The following is a 23,858-nucleotide window of genomic DNA, read 5'->3' as shown; positions in this document are numbered from 1 at the left end:
CTCCATTTGTCTAATTTCCATGCCCTCAAAGATAGCTGTCCCAGATGACAGATTACTTCAAAATAGTTCCTTCTCATTTCAGTACTACTGGGTACAGTGAAAATACAGAAATGAGCTTCTATTATCATTGAATCTATTGCTAGCAGCAGAAGCCAAAAATGTAGCACCTTGGATTCATCATCTCTGGTTTGTTTTTTTTGTTTTGGTTTTTTTTTAAACAGTGTGGAAATGCTCCGCACTTCCGAGAGTCTAATAAAAATCATCTCTCTCAATTATCTCAATCTCTGTCTCTGTGTGTATCAATGGACAGGGAAACACTGTTCAGTAAATATTTTACTTTTTATTTTATGCAGCAATGACTGTTTGACATTAAATCAAACAGTTTCTAAAAAGCATAAAAAGGAATAACTGCCCGAGGCACTTCCCATAGAAATTTTACTTTAATTCTTCCATCCCTATACAGTGCCCATGCTACAAAGATACTATATGTCAATATTTTCATAATGCACACTACGATCAACAATAGAGAAAATTGTGGGCTAAGAAAACAAACTGCCTTCTGCTTAAGTGCCCTGTGTAGTCTCTCTCTTTACTTCCCAGACAGTAAAGAAAACAAAGCAAATAGCAGTGATAGTAGAATGTACTTGGGTATTCTGCTCTACTGGACCTTCTCCATGCTTGCTTAAAAACTACACTCTTCTGTGCGGCAATCATATACCTCTCAGGAGGTACTTGAAGCTAAGTTTCTTGAGGTCCTTATACTCTTGGCAGAACTTTATCAAGGAATAATAATCAAAAAATCACTTAAAAAATGAAAAGCAGGATTCCTTAAAATTAACGGCATGGAATTGTTGCTGAGCTTTCTACTAGAAGGAGGCACCTCATTTCCTCCTTCCTGAACAATTTGTATTCTTGCATATGATGCCAGAATCCTTGTTCTGTAGCCATGAAAAATGTCTGTTATCCACCATTTGCAAGACCAAAAAACGGAGTTAGGAGGCTTTAACAAGAAATGAATGGACAATAAAAGGAAAGCTATTCCACCTCTGATATCTGCAGAGTATGGGAAGATCCTACACTTAATTGTCTTTCATTGCCTATTGAACACTGAGAATTTTGAATTAACGAATCAAAGCACTGTTCCACTCACATGGTTCTCAGCACAAATTTTCAAAACAGAGAGCTCCAAAATAAATAGCATCGACTCCTCTTGTCTGGAAGAAGACTTCCAGACTTCTCCTTACAAGCCTTGTTTCCCTTCAAATTCAGCATTTTCACGTGGGTGAATCTGTCCTGGAAAGCAACCACCTCCTTTATATACAGAATACCAAAAGCAGTTTCCATTTATCTCAGACATTCACTCTTGGTCCAGACTGTCACAATATTCAGCCTAGCATGTAAAAGTTTAGCCTGGAACGTTTCCTGTTTTACTCTGGTAACAGAAAAAAGGCCTAATACTTTGTCCCTGCTAAGGCCTTGAAATGTTATCATCTGTAGCTGCCTTTTCTGCCCTTTTTCCTTCTCACACTGTGAAGTTTCAACACCCAGAAGCTAAAGACTTCATTTATATTCGTAGTTCTTAGAGGCTCAAGTACTACAGATTGGTCATAGTGTAAGAACCTAACAAAACAGGGTAAAACCTGTAGTGCATAGAACTACTGTTACTCTATACCGACACAGATAGAAAAACTGACAAGTTTGGCTCTAAAAATATGGACATAATGGCAAAAATGTTGCCGTTCTGTGCTGCACAAATGATTTGTAGCAGTTAAACTGGATTTAGTGAAACAAACAAACAAACAAACAAAAATGAATATAGGTAGATACTTCAACTCCTGGGAATATCCAGATTTCACCAACGTCTCATATTAGGGTTGCAATACTTGTGGGTTGAATTGTGGGTAAACCCTGACTTCCTCCCCAGGGTGCCCTCTTGCAAGCGGTACAAATGCCAAGTTGGGTCTGTGATAGCACCATTATGGAAAGACTTGAAGAACACATATGAAAGTTATGTGTGTATCTTCTGCAATCCAGAGTCACACACATGCCCCAGGGATGAGTAAAGCCTAAGTGGACCACAGATTCAACTAACTCCACTCTTGTTTTGCATTTGATTATGTCTGTTAATTCCTGTGCACATCTATGATATATATTTATTCCTACAGCAGCTATGTGAGGCACAGAGACACTCTTTCCCACAAAGGCATAATCAGATGGAGTGTTTTCCACTAGGCTACTATTGCAGACTGTACAAGATGAAGATTTGTGTAAGTTTGCAAAGCAGAAGCTTATAACAGTGTCGTGGTTTAACCCCAGTCAGCAACTAAGCACCACGCAGCCGTTTCCCCCTCCCCCTCCCAGTGGGGTGAGGAGGAGGAAAGCAAAGGGAAAAAAAAGTAAAACTCGTGGGTTGGGATAAGAACAGTTTAATAACTAAAGTAAAATATAATACTAACAATAGTAATAATGAAATATAATAATAATAGTAATGAAAAGGAATGCAACAAAAAAAGGAAGGGGGGGAAGGAAAAAAACAGTGATGCACAATGCAATTGCTCACCACCCGCTGACCGATGCCCAGTTAGTTCCCGAGCCACGATCTGTGCCTCCCGGCCAACTCCCCCCTGTTTATATACTGGGCATGACGTTCCATGGTATGGAATACCCCTTTGGCTAGTTCAGGCCAGCTGCCCTGGCTATGCTCCCTCCCAGCTTCTTGCACACCTGCTTGCTGGCAGAGCACGGGAAACTGAAAAGTCCTTGGCTTAAGATAAGCGCTACTTAGCAACAACTAAAACATCAGAGTGTTATCAACATCATTCTCACACTAAATCCAAAACACAGCACTGTACCAGCTACTAAAAACAAAGTTAACTCTGTCCCAGCCAAAACCAGGACAAACAGAATTACTTATCTTCCAGCCTAATGCCCTTAGTGCTGAACTATCCTTTGTCTTGGAAAGCAATATAGCAAGTCGTTGTACTTGTAGCACTTCAAAATTTTAACCCTGCCAAAATTTCCTTACAATGGCCCGTTACTCTGCATGGTCCTTGCTTTCTGTGATGTTACCCCTTTATCTAAATCTACAGTCCCAGTATATTCATGAGTTCTTATATGTTCCTAGTTTCAGATTAAATCCATAAATCTGTTCCTGGGGCCAAAGTATATTCCAGCAGTTGCAAAAGCCATATGTATTATGGCTGGAAACAACACACAATCTTTCATATTTCTTTTTTTTTTAATTAGATAATAGATTTTTAATTAAAAATTAAAATCTAAATGGGTTTAAATTTTAACTTCATAACTAATAACGTACATTTTTTGTTCATCAGGCATTTGTTTATCAGGCATTTGCATATGCATATCATTATGCATGGTTTTTAAAACAGGATCTGATGCTAGTGTTGTCTGAAGTAGTATTGAGCTATTTGAGTAAGAAATAGGCAGAAGAGCCACATATGCCTTACAAAAAATTGATTAAATAATCAATAGGACAAGCAAAGAAACAGATCACATTTTACAGTCAGTCAGTTTTGACTCTCAGACAACTCTTCTGCCTTTTTCAACCACTGCGGCCATTGGTAGAGAGATGAAGGCTGTTGCTTCTTCTCTACAAACCCCCAAATCAGAACTTTAGTTCGTTTAGAACAGTATCTTTCAAAACACATGCATGCACATTTCAAGACCAGAGAGTCTTGCAAATACATTTCAAGAAACTCTGAAGCCAAAGAATACTTCTTCCACCTGAGTTTTCACAGTTTTTTGCTTTTTTTTCCCCTCCTCTCTTTTCCCATCTCCCTTTAATTTACAAAACTTCTAATGCAGTATGAAAATGTCATTTTATGTTCATTTTCAACAACATGGAAGCTGTGCACAAAAAGTGCTTCTATCAGTTAATAAAGGGAAAACCCTATCTTAGGGAGTCAAGAACAGGTCCATGGTGCTGTTAAAACATGAACCTAACTATCAATCTTCCCATTTTCATTGGCTAGACTGGGAAGAATTTTTAAAAGATAACAGAAGGAACAATCACGGCATTAGAGATAAGAACTTTAAATATGAAAAAGGCTTGCTTACACCAGACTACCTCTAAGAAAACAATATATACGTACCTAGTGTTATTATTTGTTATATATGTACATAGTGTTGTTAGTTGACTCCAACAGTAATGCCAGAACTGTCTGTACTGACTAAAATAGCTAATGAAAGTACGGAAAGAAATCTTTTATTTTTCTTTTTTTGAATAAAAATCCAACTTCAGAGAAAAAGAAAAGAAAAGACACCTCTGTCACCCTACACTTGCTGGGTTAAAAGGATAAAAAAAAAATTATTTAAATCATACATTTTACAAATTTTCTTCTAAATTCTGTAAAGCTGACTAATCATCTTCAATTCCTATAAACAGGCCCCTAGCAGTTAATCCTGCAAGTCAAGTAATGCCATGTAATATCACAATACAAGACAGTAATCTTCAGTCATAAAAGCAACCCTGCAAACTGAAGAGTGTGATATTTCATGAAGTGTCTCCAAATCCAGTTTCCATTCATCTCCAGGTGACAGAATGAAACATTCAGGTCATTTGACTACTAGTATTTACTCCTCTGAGTATTATCTGGACAGTAGACTTGGCAGTACATTCATATCCTCACTCCTGAAGGATAGTTGAAAAAATGGATTTTTTCCTTTGCTGTCTTCAAAAACTTCTTGCCGAAGTAAGAATACAATTCAGGTGATGTATATTTGAAATGGAAGAAGTCCTCTCCTTTTTTATGTGTTATATGTTGGGGGGAAAATCTTGTAGTAGCTTAACCTCATCTAAAAACCATTTATGCAACTTTTCCAAGGTCACTGTTAATTGGGCAAATTTCTGTATAAATGCTGATCACATAAAGCTAAGGTACCCAGGGCAGCTTAGCTTTATATTTACTAAAATTAAAATCAAATGCATTCATAAAGCATTGTTTTTGGATTAATAATTGATATAATAACCTGTTGTGCACAGCACTCCTGTTTCACTTGTTTCTTACTTCTTTTCTTCACTCTAATCTGTCATACCCCGTATACTCACATTATCATTTGATGGTCAAAAATCAGAAACACGATATTCAAGTATTATATGAAAAAGTTTTGTATTTAACAGCATCAGGACTATGATAATGCCCATTTGAAAAGAACTGTACTTAACTTTCCTGGAGAGAAACCTCTGTTTTACAACAACATAGCACTTTCAGCTCTATGAAGTAAATTAGTTATATTTAGAAAGAACTTACCACGTAAAACAGTGAGTCTCGTGGACACACTTATTTCGCCAACACTATTGGAAGCCACACATTCATAAATAGCTTCATCTCGTGGTGTGCGCAGTGGTTGTATTCTGAGAACTGATCCAGATCCATCATCAAACTCTATTACCTATAGAAGGAAACAAAAGCTGTCACAGATGTTGTTACAAACGCCTATCCCTCAGTTAACCTGTTCATGAACAGTGACTTGCTGATATTCATGTCATCAAAGCCAGGTTCGTTTTTCAAATACACATACCAGGACAAATTCCACACAGATGGGAAAATGCTTAAGTGGCAAAGCCTCGTAACATACTTTGCTGTTCAGTGAGTATTTGATGGCCGCTCTAAGATAGTTTCAAAAAAAGACAGGATGAAAAACAACATAAAACCCCCCAGCTAACAAGGGCTGTAAGAAAGGATTCTGTAACTTAATGCTCTTTTATCCTGAAATTCACCACCAATCTCTCTCTATTCTCTTAGCTTAAGTACTCTACCTTCAAATGCCAGTTACATTCATTTTAATTGCCGCAGGCTATATTTCCACTCTACTCACAGAGTGCTGTTCACTCATTCATTTAGCTCCAAAGTGAAAAAGGGTCAGCAACTTCTGAACAAGATAGGACTACTCAGTTTAGCTATGCATTTAACCCACAGAACATAAGTAAATTTATCCAATAATGTATTAGAAAACATGTGACCAGTTAAGAGACTAATAATAAGGCTAAACTTTAAGATTTAGTTTTTAAATTGCAGTATTTACACAAGAAATACTAATTTTCATATGAGAAAGAATTAATTGAACGGCTCTTATTTCCTTCTGCAGCCAGAATCACATTAGATATTGGTGAGTACTGCAGCACTCCAGGCATTGGAAAAGTCTTCCTAATAATTAACTAATAATATTTATTTAATCTACTCTTCAAAAATATTATTTGTCCATAATATATATTAGTAGTACCATCAGGTAAATGGCATTTATCAAGAAAGGACAGTCACAAATTTCTGGGTTTTTTTACAAAATAATTAATATTTGGCCATAATCTATATATACGCACAAAACAATTTACATATATATCTATTTGCACATATGTTTGTGTCTGTACGTCTTATTTACACACAAGTAACCTGCTAGATCTCTATACTTGTTGCGAGTAAGACAGAAATAAAGTACAGGGTTGGGAACTATGGTTATATGCCATTATCTTCCCATTTTCATTGTAGGAATTGCTCGGTTTCTTCTTAGCAGTGGGAGAAGTCTAAGTGGAGATAAGATAAAAACCTGTTTTTTTCTGAGAAGAAATTGGTTTGATAGCCCACAGGCTGTATTACTTTTCCTTGTTCTTTAAGTAAAGACATTATCCTAAACAAACCTAGACAACACAAAATCTCCATCTGATCTTAGCACAAACAAAAGAGTAACTAGAATTCTTAATATATTAACATTTATGAGGGAAAGGAAAATTTCACAATCTTAAAGCAGACAGACTAATGATTTCTAGATAAAAAATGAAAGCATGGGATCGAAATAATCACAGTCATTACACTGAAAAAGAATAATTGTTATTGTTTAAATCTGAATGCTGAATAATCCCAGCTGGATGGCTAATAAAAACAACTGCAGCAGACTGGGTTGGGCAAATATTGCAGAGATTGTTTCAAGTCTGGTGTCTCCAAAATATGTATCATAAAATGGATTTACTTTTCCTGTGATGAGTTCTCCCCTTTCCTGCATATCACAGATAGTTAATTCCTCCTCATCTACTGAATGAGATTTTTTTTTTTAAAAAGCACGGATTTTTGAATAAAACCAGCCTCATGCCACAGGGTAGAATGGTGCAAATATTTGAACTTTTTTCACTCTTCTCTGTTTCTTTTTAAGTTCCTCTGAGAAAGACTTCTTAGTAACTTAATTTTTCTAATTCTTATTATTTGAATTGATTTGAAGCAAGAGGAGAAAAAGGAATCCTCCTGTATCACATTCATTCATAGTATATACTTGCAATACAAATAAAAGATGAAAGATTAATAGTGAAGTCCCACAAGGTCTTATTGTAGCCTTTAATTTCAGAAACAATGTATAGCTCTCACCACTATTCTCACTCAGCTGTGAGAATTAGCCTGTGAGCAAGAACATTCCACATTCAACGATAATAATCTTCAAATATATAAACAAGCCACTGTCAAGAGAGAGGGAATAAACTATTTCTTCCCTCGTTGCTAGATAAGACAATTGCTGTGTACATCAAGTTCCAGCAAAAAGTTCAGGTTCCATATGAGAAAAAAAATCATGGTAAGGTTCATGAAATACTGTAGGAGGCTGTCCAAGTTCATTGGAGGGGAAAAAAAAAAGTAACCCCCAGCACCCCTAGGAAATCATGTGGATTAGATGGCCCACTGAAGTCCTTTCCAGCTGTATTTACTGTATTACTGTATTACTATGAAGACAGGTGGCCAGGTAAAAACATTTTCATGTCTTGTATTACTAAATAATCAAACTCAGAGAAATATACAAAATATTAATGTGAAAGAAGAGGAAAAGAAGCCCAACTAATTATTCTCTTATTGGTGCAGTTGACAATGTCAGATGTTTCTTCTTTCCCAAATGTTCCATGTGTCTTTTTTGAATCTCATTTCTACTGTTCTGTTCTTATTTAGAGATTCTACAACATGAATTAGTGGCCTTACTTTGGACAGGAAGGAAAGCTGCTTAAAATATTGTTGTGCTCTGCACACTTTATAACTACTCTGCTTAGTGGTTATAATAAAAATTATAAAATATTTGGTAAGTGTTTTCTATTTCTTTGAATTACATTCCATCTTACTTGGCTATACAGCTTGTTCAGCAGTCTAGTAAAGGAATTTTTAAAACATTTAAAATTATTTTTTATAGTTCCATTCAAATATGTTTTACAGAAATAAAACTGTTTTATTTTTGCTTATTCTCCCTAAAAACAGGTACATAGGTACATAGAAAACAATATATGAAGCAAATAAACCACGACATATTGCAAAATAAAACTGAATCAACAGAGTAAACATGTACATGCCCAGTCTTTCACTGTTTAGAACTCACCTCGAGTGAAAATTTTGTGACCAGAAGGGGATAAATTATGTAGAGTTTACGATAAAATTTCTATGTTAATCCCTCTAGCCAATTACAGCTCTGCATATGCTCTGCAAAGTGCAAATAGTTCTTGGCACTAGGAGGTCACATTTAAATTCATGCTTTTATTTCTCACATTGTAGTAAATACACAAGCAAAGAATTATATTGGTTAATGAAGAAATTCCAATGCCTTTAAATATTTAAAAAAAAAGGAATAAAACCCCCTTAGTTTATACAAAAAATGCAATTCTTTTCTGCTGACGTAAATCTAACCTGAAAGCCAGGGCAAGTAATCTTCCCAAATACTACTGAAAATTAACACAGAAGACTTCAATATTCAGTCAACTTTTAATACATATATCTTAGATCATTCACTCATAAAATGCATGTCACGTCTGTTTTATATACAAATTAGTCATCTTCCAAACAGTTGTTTTCTTAATGCAGAAGTCTCTCATTTAACATTGAAAACAGTGAAGAGACACAGTGAAAATTATACACTCTTAGTGCCAGTTTTGGTATCTATTCTACAAGCCTTCTCCCATTTTCTGAGTTTTTTCTTCATGTTAAAGGTCAATCCATATTTGATATTAATTGTTCCTGACACTAAAAGAGGGAATAATATTTGTTGTCTTATTTCCCCCAAATAACCAGTATTCTTTGAACAGATTATCTTCACTGTTTCCTTTAACTGAAAGTTGTGGAGAGAGAGGAAACAGCTTTCTCTAAAGCCTTTTCCTAGGTTATTGTTAAGAAAAGAATCAAGAGCAAACAAGTTTTACATTTCCTCCTCAGCAGCAGGAACTACAATGTCCCTTTCATCTCTCTCTGCAACAGTGGTAAGCAATTGTGGCAGCAGAAGCAGTAGCAACCTAGGTCTGTTCGATGCACACTGTCACAAAAGGAGGTGGCTTGCTCTCTGGAGACAGCAACCACTGCTCAAATAATTTTCCCCCATCTCCTTCGTGGAAAAGATAGCAGGCTGAACAGAAGCACATCAAGGCTCCCCAGTTAGATCATGCTAGTTTAGAAAACAGCAGTAGCAGTTTTCTCTTTAACAGTGCTATGCATCACCAGTTTGCAAAATAAAAACTTCACGAGACTGCTCCTACTAAATTATCCCCGATAGTCATAGCTATTTTGTTTAATCACTGATAATAAAGCACACATATTGGGATTAGAAGCGAGGTTGGAATTAATGTTTTTCAGAGGAACAGAACAATGGACCTAATACCTCAAATCTCTGATTGCTGACTTTCTTTCCCTTTTTGTTCCAGACAATTTTAGGTCTTGGATCTCCTGTGGCTTGACAGATGAATGAGGCGACTCCTCCAGAAACTCCTGTCTGGTCAACAGGAGTTCTTGTAAACTTTGGTGGTGCTGAAACAAACAAAAAAGTAACAAAATTAATCTAAGTAGTAAACATAAAAAATAAGCCATGTCAAGATTTCAAAATGAAAAAAGAAGGAAATGTTTTGTTTCTCCAGTGACACTATTCACCTGCAACAGAAAGCATTAAAAAAATAACTAAAAGGTCAGGAAATCACTTACAGATGTTACTAGTGAAATTTATATTAAAACAGAAATCTGATAGCATCAGAATAGCAAGATCACACAGTATATTTTATCACCATTATAAATAAAAAATCCAATTTGTCCTCTGTTGCAAAATGAGCTCATCAATCAGTTGGAATAAGACCATGATTCATGACTTGATGTTATGATCACAGGATGTCATGAAAACAGGATTCCCACCTTTGAGCTATTAAAATCAGTGACATTTAGGAGAAAGTATTTGTAAGTTTGCAGTGGTGGAGGTAAATGACTATGTATTAAGAGTCCACGCAGAAAGAACGATAACAGAAGAGAGATTTATGCTTGGGCACAGTTTCACGTATAGCTCCTGTTCACTCGCAAATTATTCTACTCTGTCAGAAAGAAGTGGAAAAAGATCCAATTATTGCAACAACAGGAGAGGAGAGAGAACTGAAGAAATCATTTTAAAGGAGGAAAAGGCATTTTAGTTAATTGTTCTCTTTCCTTCTATTTCTGTTACAACAGAATTAAAATTAATTTATCAGCCTTGTGGTGAAACAAAACTTTTGAACTTACACCAACACAAGACATGACTTCTAAAGATTTAATATAAAAATCCATGAGATTACATCTAACCACAGTACGGAAATGTTGAAGAGTTCCTGTAAATATTTACATCATTCTCTTTCTTAGCTGAGAAATTTTTAGAGATCCAATACACTTTAAGATGCTGATTTGAATGATATGAAGTGAATATTTAGGGCTAATAAATTATAAAAAATCCAGGTCTTTGCTATATAGTCTTTCTCAGTTTTAAGTTGTTATATGTAGTTGCTCTATAGTAGCTGTTGCAATTCATTTTTGCTCTCAACTTCAACTTTCAGCAGTCAGCTCCTTTCTGTTCTCAACTTCTTCACTCTTCTTCACTTTCCTCTCTTAGTTCTGACAGTTAAGTACCTGTACTGTACTAGTTTTCATTTCTAAGTTGCTGCTCTTCACTTCTGATGTTTAACCCCTTATTCTGCTGAACTGGTCTTTCCACAGGCAATACTTCTTGTCAACATGTTTATTTAAATGTCAGAAACCCAGCAGACTACAAGTATGCATGTATGTAACACTGCAAGAAATCCTGTAATAATGTAAAATGCCAAGAAAATATGATATGGCCATTATTATAAAACAAACTCAGTATGTTGTTGTTATGTTGCTACATTAAATGAGAGTATGCAGATTGTCCTAAGTTTACGAAATGAGTCTTTTTTACCCTACCCCTAATATGTAACGTACCAGTAACAAAGACAATTTTCAAAAAATGCAGTAAAAATATAATGCTTCTGAAAATCTGCATGCTTTTTTCTTTAATAGAGATGTCAGGCAAAATTGTTATTGCTCAACTTTTCAGAATGCTCAGGGGTCCTTGAACTATCTGCTGTGCTAATTTTGCCTGGTGATGTACCTGAAACCAAATGCAACAGCGCATCTGAGCACAGCAAAATAGTGTGCCACTGCTGCCACGGGGAACTTACAAAAGAACTGCTCTGACGTCAAAAAATTGCCGAAACCATGACAAATAAAACAGAGCAAAGAAACTAAAATCCTTTCCCAAGTCACAGGCTTTATGCCTGGACCACAGAAAAGACAGAAATGTATTCTGATGAAGAGCATCTGGGTTTCACCAAAACTGCTAGCTTTGAATCCTTTTCTATGCATATATTAACTGAGCACTCTGATATGTAAAGAGACATGACTGAATCTGATATGCTGATATTCTGTGACACAAGTTGTGATTGTGTGCCATCAAGTGAAAAATGATGCGCTGCCGTTCTCTTTTTATTCTTTTTGACATTTTGTGAATTCAGTGTTGAACCTCAAACCAACGAAAGAAAAACACTGCGTGGGCAAGTCCATCAGCACAGAGTAACTATGTATAATAGCTCATAGGCATAGGCAGCTTTTAAATTCTAAATTCATGCCTCACTCATACATTCAGTGACTGCCCAACTGATAACTTCAACATCAATAAAGTAACTTACTCCCTTAGAGACAACGGAAATTGTTTTGGAAAATTTGCCAATTTTGCCATGCATTACAAGGGTCAAGGAGGGAAAGCAACTCAATTTAAGAGCCATGCTGTGCATTCATTCCTGCAACACTTCCTTAACTATCTTGGGACCCGGAGAACTGCAGATTTTTAAAGAACAAACAAAACAAAAGCAATGAAAAATTATAAGCAAAGACCATGTTGAACTATGTTAAATTAGCTCTGTAAAAAAAAAAACCAAACAACTAACCAACCAACCAACCCACCCTACCATATTCTACTATTAGGTTTTATGCCACTGCCAGTCACGATGATATCTATGGTTGGCATGCTTTTACTAATATGCAATATATTGTATTAATCATAAAAATAATTAAAAGAAGATAAATAAAGGGGAATCTCTTCCCTCCTTCTCAAGACTTCTTCATCTAGGACTGGGCCAAACCTGGTAAAGGACTATAACTGCCATGACTCCTTAGGAAAATTGCTTACTAGCTTCTGCAGAGCTGTATCTACATAGTGGAGTTGCAGAAATAGGGCTGAATACCGTGGCTTTGGTAGGTACCTGAAGAAGAACAGTATTTTTCCAGTCCTATGTGAATTTTTGCTGGACCAACACTTAGTAAAGCTGTTGTTTGTTAACTAACAACACTTGATACGATGCATTAGAGGCAAAAGACAAGTGCAGTTGTTACGTAATGATGCAATTTCCTATTTGTAGACATTTTTCAAGAAAAACAAGGTTTTAAGGTTGTATGTAAAGACCACATTATTGTACGTAAAGACTGATACTATCTACATCAATAAAAAAGCTTCACATTCTACTCTAGAAGGGAACTGTGATGATGTTTGTGTTTCACTTAGACCAGAATCTAGCTAAAAAAAAAGGTATGTGGCTGGTCAAAGCTTCCTTTTGCATAAGTAAGTAATTCCTGTAAAAAATCATTGCCACAACTCTTCTCCACTGCCTAATCTTGAAAGTAAGACAGTCATCTTTGAGGTATCATACGGTATCAGAAAAGGTAAACTTTTATTAGAACATAGATAATTTTATCTGAAACAGGAAACTTATAGTAATCCTGTACACTTCAGACATTTTAATGCATACAATGGCTGTTTTCAGCAGTTCATCTTTAAATTCAAAAAATTAAATTTAATTTGGCAAACCAGTTAAATTCCCCGCTTCAGGCTCAGCAACTGCACCAGAAGGATAATAATGTCTTCATGTTTAATAGGTGTTGTGAGGATAAACTCATTTATGGTCAAGAGATGCTCAGCCTATGGTGATAGCAGCCAGCCAGCCACGGAGAGAGATAGGTATTATGCAATCCATCTTTTCATTATCCAATCAACATGTTTATCTCATTACATACAAAGTGACCATCATCAGTGTAAGGGTATGTGAAATCATAACCTAACAGAACCAAAAATGAAAAGTAGTATTTGTTGCCTTTATCTTTATAAAGGTTGTTAATTGAAGTTTGATACAAATTATCTCCACAATTAATGTTGTCAGTTTCTTGACATTGATTCTGACCTAAGGTGCTAGGCACTCTGATAGCAAGCACAATTACACTGCACACACAGTTGTGCTTATTAACATAAGGGCAATTTTGATTGAGAATTGACAACTATTTTCAATCTCCCTTAACAACAGCAGTGCAGAGTCCAACAAAAACTCTCTGCAGCACACTTCATTAAGCACAGCAACAATCTACATTGGAACCTTCCAGTGCAATTAAATCTGCCCAAAAAATCAGATGTAATAGGTTACCAACTATGATATCACAGCCTTTCAGCACTTTTGAAACTCTACTTGGTCACATTTCAATAAAGCTGCAATTAAAATAACAGAAGTGTAATTAAAATAACAAAAGTAAAATTCAGTTAAAATCAGCACCTCATATTTCTGGACTTGAAGTCTCCTGTGGGCATCATCAAAATTGCAGCAATATTGGCTATTAAATGTAAACAACACAAGTTTTGTTTGTTTCGGCTTATCTACCAGTGCCTACTCAGATATTTGTGCTGATACTGAATGTTGATACCTTGTAAAGGAAAAAATTTTACAGTAGAAGATTTCCATAACTTGGACTTATGGAGAGAACCACAAGCTTTGTCATCCAAGGCCTAGAGGGTTCCCACCCTCTGCTGCCTGTTATGCACTTTTTGCTGGGACTCCTGAGAAGGTCAAGTGACAATGACTGAACTACTGCAAATTGCACTCTAATATATGAAGGAAAATTTAATTTATTGCTAGCTCACCTTAAATATACTGAGCTTTAATTTGTTTGTTTTAAGGAGTTTAAAGCTGTAGAAGTTAGGCTGCTGCTTTAACAAGCAGTCAAGCTGTCGCCACAGGAGGCACAGGAACTTCTGAAATAGAGATAATTTACCACTATCCAGAAAGAAGCTGTCCTTTTTTGCATATTGAGGCTCCATAAAACATATTTATAACATGACACTAAAATAACTCACTTGGATTGGAACGTTTTCATAGCTTTGGATGAGCATAAGACATCTCTTCTCTTTTGCACTTCCACATTGTCTTTTGTAAGTTGAAGTACAATTCTGAAGTAGTGAATGGAATTAACTAATTCGCATTTCATCATGTTATGGAATTATCTAACTGTTTTAATTTTGCTGTTCTATACTCTGTGCTGTGCTTTGAGGACATGTAATACTTTTCCTCTGCACTCAAATAAGATGTCTGACAAAACGTTTTTGAAATTAGTAGTTCAGCCCCCTTCTTTCCACAGCTACTGCGAGCTATTCTTGTGTAGAGACATTTTTATGGACATAGCTCCTCTAATTAAGAGATTAATATGAGGATAAGACTTCACTTTCTTTAACGGTAAAAGTAAAAGCTAATGGGATGTCTGCAGCCCAAGTATAGCAAGCTCAGCATGCGGACCTACTGTGGACAAGATACATAGAGAATGCAGACCTTAATGTATTTCTGTTTCTAGACCCTCTATTTGGGGTGTATGGAAGTTCCTAATATACCATAATTAAACTTATGATTAAATTTTATCATATGCTTGAAATATGAAAAAAGTTTCTGAAATCAGAATAAAAATCTCCAAAAATCATATCCTATCATATCCTTTGTCAGCATTCATAGCAAGTGTGAATAAAGTAACAAAGACATCAGAAAAAATTAAACATACTAAGATGCTTCTTTCAAATGCCCCATTTACTTGTAAATTAACATATACTGATGTTTCAGGAGACTCCTGAAAAATTACAGTAACTTTTTGGTTGCAAAGACTTGTTTTGTAGCAGTAAAAGCTGGAAGATGACACTGTCCCAACTGTTCCCATGGAACCTTTTCATCTGACACTCAGAAATGCAGGTTGAGTGCAGAGTAAACAATGTGATCTGGCAGGTGCCCATGCACTTTGGGATACTAAACACACACCATCACAAGAATCACTGTCACTTAGTGTAGAGCCCCTATGTATTACTGGTCCAATGACATCAAGTTTCAGTGGGGTATGTGACTGGACTTATTCCTAGTTATAAATTCTGAAGTCATTCTTCCCATGCCAAATTATACACTCAGAAAATTCCTACACAGGGTTAAAAAAAAAAGGAGAAAAAAAAAAAAAAGAAAGAATAATAGAAAATACCCTATATTCATCCCACATCCCACTTTGCAATATTCACTGTGTCCCACTGACTTATCAGGAACTGCTATATATTCTAAGTAAACAGGCCATAAACTGGTTCACATTCAATAATTGTGAAGGCTCCTGTCCTGGTAAAAATGAACAAACAGGCAAACGTTGCATGTAATCTCAGCCTGATATTGTATGGATACATGAGTTGTTATTCTTTTCGCAATTCCTCTAGGAGTTAATATACTAAAAAACCTCATATATATATATATATATAATATTTAACAGAAAAGCTTTTTGTGCTCATGTATTTATTAAAAAGACTTTTCAAAGCACACTCATTTACAGCACTCATTCCTAATTTACTCATTAATCATAATTTGTGACATCAGTTAGACTGATCATTGTTATAAGCAATTGTTTTGCCTTAATTCTAACCTGCACTTACAGTGGACCTGCAAATTGGCTATGTAAGAAAGTTAATTAGCTTTTTATTTCTATAAGGACGAGCGACAATTTGTATTCATGAAATCTGCATAATGAAACCCCAGTTACCAACTGGTATGTTCCTAAAGGCTCTTGTCTGTCAGTCACAAGCTAGTGAAATTTTCCTGTTCCTCACCGTAAACATCTTAAAACTGCATCATCCTTACATCCTTCAGCAAGAAGAATAGCAACAATGCAATCTTCAAATGCCGTCATACTCTGAGCAGATGAATAGTTTTATTATCCTGTGAATTAAAATTACCAGTTTTTCATCTTGGAACTACTAAATGCAATCCAGCTATGTCAACTAATTTCAGCTGAAGACCTTGATTCATTTGGTTCACAAAAATTATTTGCAGGTACAAACACAGGTTTCCCAAAACTAAGCTATTTCACTTTACAGGCGTCACAACATCCTCTTTAAAAACCAACCCCTATAACAATGTTCATAAAATCTTTATAATATAATCAAAATGTTTATCTCCCCACCCTCCTTCTGCTACTTGTACTCTTCTAAAAACAAAAGCACTCAGAAGAAACAGTTATGTCAAAAAATGTGTGGGGTTTTTGGGGGGGTTGTTTTTTTTTTCCAATTTAGCAGTCATCTCCAGTTCCCCAGCCTTCACTCAGCCAGAGCATATTCACCCTACAAATTCAGTAAGTGGCTTAAAAAAAGATTATCACTTCCTGATCTCTCAAGGAAAATACTAAAAGTCAACCCCATCTTTATGTTTTAAAATTTTCTGCAAGGCACAGTGTCAGTTTACTAGGCTGACCATTGGGTTTATTCTTCCCGGAAATATGAAATCAAATTACATACTTACAAGTAAGGCCTTACAGGTAGAACAGGTAGGTTACATTTTCCAAAAGGTCTAATGTTAAAATAGCACATTCCTAATTTGTACCTCTAGGCTGTGCAAACCTTGGTACTAGCTCATTTCGTTGTGGATTATGTATGCTTTTTTAGAGACAGACATTATCTGAGCCCTAGGGACATGGGAGGAATACAAACCAACACAGCAGCAAACATTTATTTGCCAACTGATATCACCCCCCCACACACTCCCATACTCATTTACAGTTTATAATAATCGGGAGAAAGAAAAAGGCTTTCACAAATACGAAGAACCCATGTGAAAAACCTGTGAAAAAGCCTTTTATTAATACTATAGACCAATACGTTTATACCCTAAGTAGGATGAAGCTGAAGAATTTATTGCTGTACTTTTTCTATTAAAACTGTTGCAGGCAACCTTGTAATAATTTAAGCTGGTTTCATGACAAATTATTAGGACACTTACTGTAAAACTGAGACCAGCCATTAACTACTGCCTCGGCAGAGCACTATCGCGCTAAGCCTACTGAGAAGCCAGGGCTTATGAGCCATCGGAGTCAGCCTCCTCAATGCTCACAACAAAGGAGAAGGTTCCCGAAGCCAGACATACTCCCACCCCTGTCTCCTCTTGCCTTCAACCCCCAGTTTGCGTACACAGCTTTACCTGTCAGTGCTACACACCCATTACTTTCACTAAAAACTTTAATCTTCTTTTAAATATCACTCCAAAAAATGAAAGTTTTACACATTTGTTTTCAACTCTCCCCTTATTTACTCCAGTGTCTCTTCAGTTGTTTCTACACAAGAATTCTGGTTTACGCTAGTTTAAGAAAAGAGAATCAGGATGCTTGGTTCTAGTATCTGATTAACCTGAGCACTGAAAGATGTAGGCGTAGCATTAAGTACCCACTATGCAGTAAATGCACAGGATGGTAAGAATTCTCTTTTTCTCTTTCCTATGCCTATAGGAATTCCAACACTGTAAATTTAACTGCATGTATGCCTTTAAGTTATACACCAGCATGTGTTCAAATGCACAATAAAAAAAAAAAAAAGGCATAAGCTTGTGTGTATACATAGTATTTATCACATACAGTATATGTAAAATCTGGGTGGGGTTTAATCTACCTGAGTTAGAACAAGGAACTTGCTAGTTAATCCAGTACTAAGCCTTCTTCCAGCACCAAATGAAAAGCCTCTTGAATCTAAAAGGTTAGTGACGTGCATCACTTCATCCCCCAGGAACATTACATAACCTTGTCATATCCACTAATTTAATGAAAGGAAATTCCGCTTCAAAGCTCTCTACTGCTTCTTTTTCAAATTTTAATGTCTGCAGACTGCATATGAATTATTTGGTAACTGAGAGCTGACAATCCATTTCAATGTGCAAAGTAGAAGCAGTGGATCTTAAAAGGCCAGGCAAGCTCATCTCTTTCCAGAGGAGTTTTGCTCTAAGACAAAAGGGGGAATAACGAGATCCTACAGGTAAGAGTTTCAATTAGTGACTGAGAGTATCTGCGTTATGACTAGAGAGATGGCCTTTATTGGTGTTTCAGTCTTACTAAAACCCTCAAAATACAGGTACCCAAACTAGGAAGAATAAAATTGGGGCACTGTAACAACTGAGTGAAGCTTCCACTCATTTTTTATTTATCTAAAGATAACAAAATGCATACTTGGCCATTTATACACAGGGCAGGTTGCTGATTAGTGACTGTGAAAGCAAAATCACCTATCTAATGATGAGACTGACTCAAAGACAAAAGAAACCATCAAAGTCTACATACTAAATATGGTTCAGTGTTAATGCTTGACAAGACACCCATATAAGCAAATTCTCATAACTCCTGTTCAAGCAGAAAAGAAATTAATAATATTCTGCCTGAGAACAGATCACATGACTTACTTTCATCTAAGTATCATCTTTCTTTTCCAACGCTAGAGGCAAACTGCCTTGTTACTAATACCCCAACTGGCCAGCACATCAAAGGGGAAAAACATTCTGTTACAATCTGCTACTATGCTCTGTGAAAGTGACCTAAGATTGTTTTCTGTACAACATGCCTATATGGGTGAAATGCCTTCATGTTATCCACTTACTGTAAAATCATCCCTAGCTCAAGCTAGCTGAAGGTAAAAGCAAGACAAATTTATAAAACTCAAAATACATATGTTATCAAAATTTATAAGGACATGGGTGACAGAAAATTCAGAGTCATTCCATCTTTCTATTGCAGTTACCAAAACCACAAGACCTTCCTTCACTTCTGTTTCCAGATAAGGTGAGGAGGCTTAGCTTAGGGACCAAGCCCTCGGCCAAATACTAGTCCCCAGCCTTCATCCCCAACAGACAAGGAATAAACCCAATCTGTTCCTTGGGTGTATGAAGGTGACCTTTAGATTTATCAAACCTGTCTTAAATACAGTAACTGACCTCCAACTTAGTGACAATGTGGTTTATATCTTCTCCTCTTTTGAAGCATTCTGGACAGACTCATGTCCTGCCCTGGTGGTAAACACATAGGTCTATACCTTTCTTTGTTGGGTTAAACTATTAAACTGCTGAGGGGCAGACTGTTGTTACTTTGGACAGATGTGTGCATGCATCTAATCAAATCTTACAGTCCATATGAACATATATAGTTTGGGGCATTAAGGGGTTTAAGATGACTTTCTACTTGCAAACCAGCATTAAGAGATGGCATGACTTGACATAAGTGTAATTTATTGAACTAAACTGGTTAATAAAAAGACTACATCATTAAGCTTGCTATAAAATAAAAACCCCCTAGTTAGTAAAGACTCATAAATCTTTCCTTCCTTCTTACTAGGTTAGAACTACTTCATCCCAGAACTTGATAAACCTCTCTCTATTAGTTGTAAAATAACATTCACCATTTGGCCACAACAATCGATTATATGAAACCTAAATTAGATGTCTAGCCAAGTAGAGAGAATATATGTTCCTCTTACGAGCAATGCTGTGAGAGCTATGCAATGCAGCCCAGCTTCAGCTATAGTAAAAGACAGGTTAGTGTGGCCTGTAAGATGATACATTACTGATGCATAAGCAGACATTCATAAACTCAGTCAGAAAACTGTTTATAGGTATTAAAAAAGATTCAGTGACGAAAGGCCTCAGTGGATCGTCCTAGTTACTCACCTACAAGCCACTTAAGATACATCAGTATGGTTAATACAGTACAGGTAGCCTGCTCTGGGATATGGTTAGGTAGCTATAAAAGCACTGATTAGAATGTATTTACACTGGCAGTATTTTTGATACTGTGTGGTTTTGGTACTACACAAGTGTCCTGCTGTGTATAGCTCCTGCTGTGAATACAAGCTCCTACAAATCACATTTTGTTGTCAGTAAGGACAATGCACTGCCAATATGCAAAAAATACTACTCCTAAAGTGCAGTTTTGTAGTTAAAACTGCACCTGCTCTATGAACTTCTTCTACAGGAACTATATTACTCTAACTCCTCTCCAATAAAGTTATGCCAGCAGAAATTTGAAGTATATTATATATAATACATTCAAGAATGTGAGAACTATAACCTCATATAAAGGTACGCACAACAAAGTTGTAACTAGCTGAAAAATTCAACTAAATAGTAGAATCATTACCAAAAGAAACGTATCACCACATAAAGGTAAACCTCTAATTACTACAAGTTCACTTCTGTTTTAATTCTGATACGACAGCACTTCACGATGATGTTCTGCAATCTGTTACCTAAAATCACTGAAGAGTACAATTATTTGATAACTTGTATGCTGCTGTAGCATTGCACTTGCTTTACAAGAATCTTGAATGGTTATTCATGTTACTTAAGTGATTTTAATGTTTTTCTGTATTAAAAATACACCTAAACAGATAATCCTGGCCCACAGCACTGTGTCTAGCTTACACCTATCTCATTTGTATCTCACCAATGGTATCTTCCATTCTTCTGTCTTTAACATAAATTTATTCTTCTTTAAAAAAAAGAGATACCAAGAAATCATAACACTACATGGAACTGACATTCAGTCAAGGGCATGCTATTTAAAGGGGGACAAAATGACAAATTCAGGGTGGAAGAGAGGTAAGAGTCACATGTGTGGCCAGATACCGTGCTGTAGGAGGAAATCTTACACTAGCATTCTCCAGCTTCTTATGCCATTGAATACAAAGCTTTTCTGTTACTCAGCTGAAGAAGCCAGAATTCTGGGGTTTTTTTCATTCATACAGGTTATTTACAGTGTCAGTTAAAAGCACTGCCAAGTGATTTCTATTAATGTGGTATATACAGATTGTGAAGAGCCTTGCTTTTGTTTGGTCATCTCCCTTAGTAGGAATTCCCATTAAATACCACAATTCTGCTTTATCCTTATTTGAGAAAATCAAGTGGCCCAGACCCAGGGACTCTTATTCCATTCTTACTCTCCTCTCATGTGTTGTCCTTGTCTTATGCTCTTCTTGCTCAACCCACAGCTATTCCGAGAGCAAACTGGAACTGTCTAGAACTGTTCAGGTGTGTGGTCCCGAGAGAGTCAGTGAAGGCAATACAGAATCAACAAAGTTAATTTACCTTGGCTTTACATCATGTCTTATCTGTGGAGTGATTATATTTTTACAGTGAAGAACTCCCCATAAGTTGGGACCATGGCTGTACCACCGAAATACCGATGGTGCAAAGGTGGTCTTAGCAGGGCCTGAAATACTTTTTCAAGTTAGTGACTTGACACTAAGTACTTGCAATACATTCTACGATTTCATCCAATCTACTGCTTTTAAGACATAGTTGGTGTTTTACAAGATTACAAAATACAAGCTTGCAAGAGTTCTGTAGGACACAATGAAGCCTTCTTTCTTAAAAAAAGTAATTTACATTTGCCCTGTCATAGAGATTTTCACTCTGAAACCTCCATCATAACTGGAAAGCACAATTCATGCCCATCTTTAAAATAAAAGTAAAAATTACTGAAATGTAACTACCATTAAGGATTGCACTCTCTATTTTTCTTTCACAGGTAGATATGTTCTTTCCAATTATTATAAAAACAAAAAGTAGTATCAGTCCTAGTCATGGTTCCCTTCTCAGTTCATATCTAAGTACTAAGAAGATTCAGAAAACAAATTCACTGAAGTTTGGTCTCAAGAGATAAAATTGGAAGCCAAAAGCACTGGAAGTGACAGTTGGCTACCAGACAGAAGAGAGGGCCGAGAGCCAAAACTTTGTAATTCTAATCCCGTCTCTGCTAAGTGCTTGTTGTTTAGCTTCAGGCAAATTACTTAACCTCCATGTCTCAATTTTCTTACTTCCAGGATTATGCTACTTACATGTCGCAAAACATAGGGAGGAGTATTATAGTGGTTACCGTCACTGTATTTACAAAATTTCTGTAGAGATTTGTGCTCATGCATTGAATGAGAAGGCTGAAAAATGTTCCAGTTTAAGCTCTACCTACTTATAACAAGAATGACACTTCCATTAGGGTGAAGGAAAGAAAAACAAACAAAAAAACTACACTCAAATCTTTAGAGTGTCAGTGAAAACTGGTAGCTATTTGGCAAAGTTATTAGTCTTTGAAAATTGCAGTCCTCTACATATCAGTATTGCAAAATGTTGGTTTAATTAACACTCTTTTCTCTAAGGAAATCAGCTTACATTGCACAATTGTACTGAATAAAAACTGCTCATTTTGACACTGAGAGGTATGTACTGAAAGCAGTTATCTTCTATGAAATTATAATAAATTATTTCTGCAAAATATATTGCCCTGCATCATAATTCTAATTCAAAGGTGTATAACTAATATTGTGTGTGTCCATTTAAATAATAGAATTGAATGTTTTAATTATGCAGCCATGTTAATTATAATATTAACTCAAAATATTGATTTATATAACACTAAACTGTACAGATATGTTTACATCTAAGTGATATGCATGTTCAGAAATCAGAAATTTAGGAAAACTGTATTTTACACATCAGGCTTCAGCGACCTCTTGAAAGTATACTTTAAAATGGCTGAACGTTTCCTGAAGAGAATTGAGAACCTTGGTTTGCTATGAACTCAAATTTCTATATGTCTGAATCTCAATGGCATATTCGAAATGTAGAAAATGTCTAGTGATTGTTTATTGTACTGCATCATCAAAGCTACAATCTGCTCATAGGAATCATAAAAAAGTAGGGTAAAATCTGCATTGCTGCAAAACTTTTGATTTTTCTCTGATTTTTCCTTCTGGATTTAATAAGACAACCAGAAATAAATTTCTCATAACAAAACTGAAACTATTGACAGAAATTCATATGAGGTTAGACTACTGAAGCTGGGGACACAAAGAATATAGCAGGTCACCAGAAAGAACATACAATAGCTGGCCTCAAATATCCAAACACGAGAGGAACTGGGCTGCGGAAAGACAGGAATAAGAAACAAGCTGAAAACATGGCTCATTTCATGAAAAAAATGCTGAAAAGCAAAAGAGAAGCAGAAATTGCTGGTCAAACAATGCAGAGTGATAACCCAAACCAAGATGAATTTCAGGTCTGTTTAAGTAAAAATTTAAGCAAAACTAAGATCTTTACATATGAATATATAGCCAGTCAGTCATGTAAGCTTATTAAAAATGAAAAAAGTTTGAGAGTTTTGGCTTTAGTATGTATACAAGTTGCTTGCTCCCAAGGGCTGTCTGGAAAGTTGTAATTTACACTTTGTGTTCCTTAACATGCAATGCACCGTATAGAATAATAGTAAAACCTCTTGAATGAATTACTGTATTGTTCATAAATCACAAGAATCAATTACTATGTGTATTGTCCCTTCACTGAATGCCTTTAGAAAAGCAGCTTCTGGAGGTTCAATAATTTTGCATATCACTGTGTCAAAAGCTGGCACAAACAACTGGAAAAAATTCTAATTAGAGTTAGCAATAAACATTTAGAAGTT

General features: G+C 35.9%; 1 protein-coding gene across 1 annotated transcript in view; it reads right to left on the bottom strand.

Moving 5' to 3' along the window:
* Nucleotides 1-23,858, bottom strand: part of PTPRD (protein tyrosine phosphatase receptor type D) — a 329,742-nt gene that overhangs the window by 211,216 nt on the left and 94,668 nt on the right. Inside the window, exons 3-4 of the mRNA XM_050913754.1 lie at nt 9,625-9,770; nt 5,271-5,412 (exon numbers count right to left, since the gene is read on the bottom strand). Of these exons, the coding sequence (XP_050769711.1) occupies nt 5,271-5,412; nt 9,625-9,770 (288 nt within the window). The remainder of the gene's footprint in view (nt 1-5,270; nt 5,413-9,624; nt 9,771-23,858) is intronic.

This window comes from Gymnogyps californianus, chromosome Z (genome assembly GCF_018139145.2).
Source record: "Gymnogyps californianus isolate 813 chromosome Z, ASM1813914v2, whole genome shotgun sequence".
NCBI classification, from domain to species: Eukaryota; Metazoa; Chordata; class Aves; order Accipitriformes; family Cathartidae; genus Gymnogyps; species Gymnogyps californianus.
Note: the sequence above shows the minus strand (reverse complement) of the source record. Positions and strands in the feature narration are given on the sequence as shown.